Source organism: Anolis sagrei, chromosome 2, assembly GCF_037176765.1.
Source record: "Anolis sagrei isolate rAnoSag1 chromosome 2, rAnoSag1.mat, whole genome shotgun sequence".
Lineage (NCBI taxonomy): Eukaryota > Metazoa > Chordata > Lepidosauria > Squamata > Dactyloidae > Anolis > Anolis sagrei.
Window position 1 is genome coordinate 186,850,237 of NC_090022.1, and position 7,724 is coordinate 186,857,960.

At 46.1% G+C, this 7,724-nt stretch overlaps 1 protein-coding gene across 2 annotated transcripts in view; it reads right to left on the bottom strand.

Moving 5' to 3' along the window:
- The window catches only part of COL2A1 (collagen type II alpha 1 chain), a 105,099-nt gene extending 98,583 nt beyond the window's left edge, over window positions 1–6,516 (bottom strand). For both annotated transcript variants that reach the window (XM_060762957.2, XM_060762956.2), the window contains exon 1: window positions 6,176–6,516. In XM_060762957.2, coding sequence (XP_060618940.2) covers window positions 6,176–6,269 — 94 coding nt within the window. In that variant the 5' untranslated portion in view covers window positions 6,270–6,516. The remainder of the gene's footprint in view (window positions 1–6,175) is intronic.
- Window positions 6,517–7,724: the final 1,208 nt, after the last annotated feature.

The window sequence follows — 7,724 nt, forward strand, 5'->3', positions numbered from 1 at the left end:
GAGGTAAGTACTACACTGTGAGGTAAATACTACTGTTAGGTAAGGTATCACTTATACCTTACCAGGTAGAAAAAGTGGCCATGCTGCCAGTGCCTTTAGTGGTTGTGTAAAAGGTAAAGGTAAATGTTTTCCCCTGACATTAAGTCCAGTCGTGTCTGACTCTGGGATGTGGTGCTCATCTCAATTTCTAAGCTGAAGAGCCAGCATTGTCCATAGACACTTCCAAGGTCACATGGCCAGCATGACTGCATGGAGCGCTGTTACCTTCCCACCAGAGCGGTACCTATTGATCTACTCACATTTGCATGTTTTTGAACTGCTAGGTTGGGGCTGACAGCGGAAGCTTATACCACTCCCCGGATTCGAACCTGCGACCTTTAGGTCAACAAGTTTAGCAGCTCAGTGCTTTAACCCACTGCACCACCAGTTGTGGTTGTGTAGAAGAAGGAATTTCAGAAGGTGTTATTTGTCATGCAACTGGGGTTCTGTGCCAAGGTTCTGTGCCAAAGAGAACCTTACCAAACTACAAATCCAGAATCCCAGAGCATTGAGTCATGGCAGCTAAAGTGGTATAGAGCCACTCATAGTTGGTGTGGGTCTGTTACAACAAAACACATGTTGCCAAAAGCACTACTTTGCTTCAGGCACATCATTTTCTGAGCATCTAGAAATTTTAGCCCCTTCTTGGGATCTTCTTTGGCATTGTTAACCTCAAAAGCAAAAATGGTTGACTTGGAGAAACCAAGAACCACCGCACAATCCCTTCAGCAAACTTTCATTTGAGCACCTTGCCTGGTGGTTCACCCTCTCTCCACAAGGGTCCCAGAAGGACATGCATCTCATCTTACATACCTGTCACTGGACCGAATTGGAAGTACTTGTGTTAAAAATTCCAGCCTATAAAAGCCATTTTTGAAAATGCCAAAGCAGAGAACAAATTGTTGATCCACCTTGTATTTTGTAACCAGTTATCAGAACTGACTGAGAATTATGAGGACTAACATGCTCCCTAAAGGTGCATCTACACTATAGAATTAATGCAGTTTGACACCACTTTAACTTCTATGGCTAAATGCTATGGGATCAAAGGAGTTACAGTTTTACAAGGTCTTTAGTCTTCTCTGCTTAAGAATATAGATGCTTCAACAAACTACAACTTCCCAAAATCCCATAGCATTGAGCCATGGCCATTAAGTGGTGTCAAACTGCAGTAATTCTATGGTGCAAATGCACCTTCACTCTCCCAACCACTTTGCACTCATTTCTGGATCCTGACTCATTCCCATATGTGGGTCAAAAGATGGGGTGCTGCCCTATTTTTTGGAAAGGGGTTGCAAATCAAACCAAGGGCAGCTCAGTGAACCTACTTCCACTATGTGAGGATGGATGGATTGGAACTAGAAAGGCAGAGAAAGTAAATAGACTTTGGTGCTCTAATCAGGAGAGCCAACAAAGTTTGTCTCCTATTATTACAGTTAAATAGGAATGATTCTTGGTGGAGAAGGGGTCAGGAGAAACCCATTAAAATGGTGCCCCTTTGGCACACGTTCCCCCCACTTTCTTTTTCAAAAAACGTCCTTGGGAAGCCTTGACAGCATCAGCAATATGACAGGGGGGCCATTGTGCAGAGGGGCAGGGGAGCCTGCGGGAGCCCAAGGGACCCATCCACTCATGAATGGGCCTTTTTTCGAGTGCACACAGAGCGCAATTCACATGGCTCTGTTAGGGACTAGTTTAAATAAATATGGGCAGCATTTCAGCATCTGGAAGCTATTGCTGCCAAATGCAAACAAACACTCATAGAGCAGGGCTTGAGCTCAATCCCTGACCTGGGAGAACACTTTTTCCTTTGAAAAAAAAAGACATAAAAGACAAGACTCCCCAAAGATGCATTAGGATGAGAGTCATTGGAAAGCTGCAGTAGATGCCAATGTGTGTCTCTCTCTGGCTAAAAAGAATGCAAAATGATGCCTTAAAGAGTTATTCACAGTAATGAATATGGTGATAAACTCTCCCTGCCTCATTTGAAGCCACACACTCACACACTTCCATGTCACACACCTCTGAAGTCCAAGGATGCAGTGTTTCAGCATAAACTGCAATAGACAATTATGTGAAAGTCTTCAGGAATGGTGTACATGAGCAAACTTTGGCCCTCCAGGTGTTTTGGACTTCAACTCCCACAATTCCTAGCAACCAGTAGGCTGTTATGAATTGTGGGAATTGGAGTCCAAAACACTGAAGCACCAAAGTTTGCCCATTCCTGGTGTACATACTGATGTGCAACTGGGCAAAGTCTTTTCAAGAGAAGAGATAGAAAAGGACCTGGTTAGAGATGGGCATCACAAGCACTAGTGTTTTCAGTGGAAACTGGAGACAGCTCCTGTACTTTGAATGGTTGTGTAGACAAGGGGATTTCATTATGTCCTTTTTGTCACACCGCCAGGATACAAACAACACCTGTTGAAATTCCCTCTTCTACACAACCACAGAAGGTACAAGAGCTTTCTCCAATTTTCACTGCCATTTCCAAAGTCTCTAGCTTGCTTCCCAGTGAGAAATGTGTGAACGTGTAGGTAATCCTTCGTCCTTCTTTGGAAGATTGTGTGGAGGGATTCAGAGGTCATCACTTAACACTTTTAACCCTCCCTCCCATAGTTTCCTAAGGCCTCTTCCATACAGCGGAATAAAATCCCACATTATCTGCTTTGAACTGGAATATATGGCAGTGTAGTCTCAGATAGTTCAGTTCAAAACACATACTAAAAGTAAAAGTTTTCCCTTAACATTAAGTCTAGTCGTGTCCGACTCTGGGGGGTGATGCTCATCTCCATTTCTATGCCAAAGAGCCGGCATTGTTCGTAGATGTCTCCAAGATTATGTGGCCAGCATGACTGCATGGAGTGGTCACCTTCCTGCAGAAGCAGTTGGCAGAAGCTGGGGCTAACAGCGAAAGCTCACCCTGCTCCCTGGATTCAAACCACTAACCTTTCAGTCAGCAAGTTCAGTAGCTCAGTGGTTTGACCCACTGTGCCACCAGGGGCTCCCCACTGCGCCAAAGCGCATATTGTGGGATTTTCTGCCTTGATATTCTGGGTTATATGACTGTGTGGAAGGGCCCTAAGACATCTTTCTTTCTTTGTTTGTTTCTTTCTTTCTTTCCACTCCAAATTCATTCAGGGAAGGAAAATAGGAGAGCTACCCAGTGTCTTCTGCTTAGTAGCAGTAAGGGATTTCCATCTGGAAACACCAGCTGGGCCCATTTCTCCTGGGTGCTACTCCTGAGCCATACTGAATGCAAGGCCCCTTTGGTCACTCACTCTGAGAAATCCAGCGGCAGAGATTCCTGCAGATGAATGAAAGGAATTCAGCTCCCTTTTCCCTGGAATTTTGAGCCAAGAGAGAACAGCATGGCTTGTGATCAGCAGCAAAGCGTGGCTTCCCCCCACTCGCATCCTATTTGCAAGCTCCCTTCCCAGCAATTGATTTACAGTCTGGAGCATATGGAGGCAGAAATGGAATTCAAGGAATAGGAAACCTGCCCAAAGGAGTGAAGAGAGAAATACCCAAAAAAAGCCATTCCGATCTTTCTACCCTAATAAAGTTTCCATCCCTGAATAATATCCCAGACAACAAAAACTTCTGGCCAGAGGGAAAGGACAGGCTTGCTATACATTGGCCTCATTTTTTTGTATCAAATTTAGTAATGGCAAAATTTTCATTCAATTCATTATTTTCTTCCCCACTCTTCTTTTTTTGGATAATTTGCAGTCAAGAGACTAAGATATTGCTCACTACTCTGTTTGGAAGGGTTTCCCCCAACCAGCCTTGGTTTCTATGTGTAAGAGTACACTGTGTGCACATGGAGAGGGTGAATAGAGAGAAGAACAAATGGACTGATGTGCCTCTGGAATGCTTTGCACCCCTCAGACGGCCTCTTGGGTCGGGGAAATGCCCCCTTCTGCTCCTTCCACAGAGTGAGCAGCAGCAGCAACAACAACAACAAAAAATACCTATTAGCTATCAAACTCCCAAGAGATCTCCATCTGCACCTTACTCCACATCTCCAACTGCACTGGGAAAGTTTGTGTGCACAAAGATCTCCTTTTGTAATTTGTCTTTAAAGTCAAACCAGTCTCCCTTGTCTGCACTGGGGAATGCACCCTTTTGTCTGGTTCCCCTTTTGAACACCCCTCCATTCCACTCCATTAACTCTTTTGCTGCTGCCACAAACCCGGAGTGTTATTTCATCCCTTCCTTTCTCTTCAGTATGTTTTTTCTCTCTCTTTGCCCCAGAAAAAATAAATAAAAGAACTTTCCTGGACAACCTTGGAGTGGTTTAGCCTCTCTTTAAGGCCCCTTCCACACAGCGGTATAAAATCCACATTGAACTGGATTATATGGCTATGTGGACTCAGATAAAACAGTTCAAAGCAGATATTGCGGATTATCTGCCTTAATATTCTGAGTTATATGGCTGTGTGGAAGGGCCCTAAGAAACCTTATCCCCACATTGTTTGCCCCACTCTCAGGCTGGATCTGCAAAGCCATATACTCCAGATTATCAAAGCATCATCTGATTTGAACTGGATATGTGTCCACGCTGCCATATAATCAATTTCAAAGCAAAGAATCTGGATTTTATGTGGCAATGTAGATCCAGTCACAGACCCTTCCACACAGCCATATAACTCAGTATATCAAGGCAGATGATTCACAATCTTGGCTTTTAACTGGATTATATGAGTCTACACTGCCATATAATTCATTTCAGGGCACAGAATCTGGATTTTATGTGGCAATGTAGATCCAGCCACAGAGCCCTTCCACACAGCCATATAACTCAGAATTGGAAGACATAGGGTCCACAATATTGGCTTTGAATTGGATTATATGAGTCTGCACTGCCATATAATGCATTTCAAGGCAGAGAATCTGGAGTTTATGTCGCAATGTACATCCAGCCACAGGACCCTTCCACATAGCCATATAACCTAGAATATCAAGGCAGATGATTCAAAATATTGGCTTGGAATTGGATTATATGAGTCTACTCTGTCATATAATGCATTTCAAGGCAGAGAATCTGGATTTTATGTGGCAATGTAGATCCAGCCACAGGGCTCTTCCACGCAGCCATATAACCTAGAATATCAAGGCAGATTATTTAGAATATTGGCCTTGAAGTGAATTATATGAGTCTTCACTGCCATAAAACGCATTTCAAGGCAGAGAATCTAGATTTTATGTTGCAATGTAGATCCAGCCACAAGGCCCTTCCACACAGCCATATAACTCAGACAGAGGATCCACAACATTGGCTTTGAATTGGATTGTATGAGTCTACACTGCCATATAATGCATTTCAAGGAAGAGAATCTGGATTTTATGTGGCACTGTAGGTGCATCCATAGGACCCTTCCACACAGCCATATAAATCAGAATATCAAGACAGAGGATCCACAATATCTGCTTTGAACAGGATTATCTGAGTCCACACTGCCATATAATCCAGTTCAATGTGGATTTTATACAGATGTGTGGAAGGGGGCTCTGAAGACCAAAGCGATACAAAACTGGGGTTGTATTAGTCCATCTCTTTCTTCTCAAGGAAGCAAGCATTGCAATGAATAGGAAAGAGCCTTCCCAAACAAAACATACTAATGGAGAGAGGCAGATTTGATGGGAAAGAAAGGACCCTGAGCACTGCAAGAAGAGAAATAAGGAAACCAAGGAGGGAAAGGTTAACAGAGGGCCCTTCCACACAGCCATATAACCCGGAATATCAAAGGCAGAATAACCCAGACTTGGGTTATCTGAGATCCCTTCCACATAGTTGAATAAAATCCCACATTATCTGTTTTGAAGTGGAATAGATGGAAGAGTAGACTCTGACAACCCAGTTCAAAGCAGATATTGTGGGATTTTCTGATTTTCTGGGATACAGGGCAGTGGGGAAGGGTCCTGAGTCCACTTTCCCATATATCCCAGAATATATTGGGAGGAGGGGGTTCAGCTGTGTGGAAAGGGCCAGAGAAACTAAGCCTAAAATCCAAGTAAACAAAACCACACTAGAAAGCAAGCTTGGTGTTCTGACCATTCCTCTTCTTCATTTCCCACCCTTTCAAGAGGAAGAGGAGGAGGAGGAGGAGGGAGAAAGGCGCCCCAAACTTACGTATATCCTCATCCTGACATTGGACCACTGCTAATAAAACGACCTGAGCGGCTGCCAGGAGCACTAGAGTCCTTGAATCCACACGGCGAAACATGTCTAAATGTTAGACATGCAGGGCCTTAGTGGGACGAGGCAGGAGGAGGAGGAAGAGTGGTGGTGGTGGTGGTGGTGGTTTCCCCAGGGGCTACCGAGCCTTCATGCAGCCGGTCCTGCCTTGACTTTGGAAACAGGAGGAAGATCCCAAGGCACCCCCAAAGGCCCAGCCGCTGCGTTGCTCGGGGCTCAGGCGGCTTTATGCTCCCGGCTCCCTTCCCGCAGCCCGAGTATATGCCCAGGTCGCAGCCCCCCGCCTTGAGCCATCCCTCCATCCATCCCTCCCTCCTGCCCCCACCCCCCAAGAAGAGCTGTAACCTGAGCCCACCGAAGAGAGAGAGCCCTCCCTCCTGGCCCCACAGCCTGAAAGCCCGGCAGCCCAAACGGGTGGCGATTGGGGCAGAAGGAGTATCACACATCCCCCCCCTCCTCTTCCCCATCTCCCTCCTCCTTCACCCCACATCCAAGCCCCTCCCGATGCGATCCTTCCAAGCCATCCCTCCTCAAAGCCAGAAGGAACCACAAGGCAAGGCATCGGGAGAACTTGGTGCGCTTTTTCGCACCTGTCTCAATCTAAAACCCGACTTCTTCAGAGCCGGAGCTGGGTACTTGACCCAAACCAAGGACCTCTCTTTCTCTCCTGGCAGGCAGCCTCAGAGGTTGTGAGGTCTGTTGGAAACAAGGCAAGGGAGGTTTCTATATCTGTGGAATAATGTCCAGGGTGGGAGAAAGAACTCTTGTCTGTTGGAGGCAAGTGTGAATATAGCACCTGAAAAGCCTTGCAGCTTCAAAGCCTGGCTGATTTCTGCTTAGGGGAATCCTTTGTTGGGACAACACGCCGAAAATGGGAATTCCAGGCATGAAACAATCAGGGCTAGGTTTTTTTTTGGGGGGGGGGGGGGGGGTTGGTCGTGTCAGGAGCAAACAGCTCCTGTTGTGAGAGAATTGGCCGTCTGCAAGGACGTTGCCCAGGGGACGCCTGGATGATCCTTGTGGGAGGCTTCTCTCATGTCCCCGCATGAGGAGCTGGAGCTAATAGAGGGAGCTCATCCGCCTCTCCCTGGATTCGAACCTGCGACCTGTAGGTCTTCAGTCCTGCCGGCACAGTGCTTTAACCCACTGTGCCACCGGGGGCTCCATCAGGGCCAGCTAACACCTCCCAATAAAGGATTCCCTTAGGCAGGAAGCAGCCAGGCTTTGAAGCTGCAAGGCTTTTCAATACTAGTCATGGTGATAATTTGCAACACTTTCACTTATTTATTTATTTAATTAATTTCGATATTTCCAGGGCCGCAGCCAGAAAAAAAATTCAAGAGGGGTTGAAATTTGGGGGGGGGGTTGAAAATTTCACGGGGGGGGGTTGAAACCTGCCTCCTAGCTCATGCTGAAGCAAAGAACACAACAGGGGCAGAGCAGCCTTCAATACCTGCAGTTCCACCCTTGTCAACCACCTCCA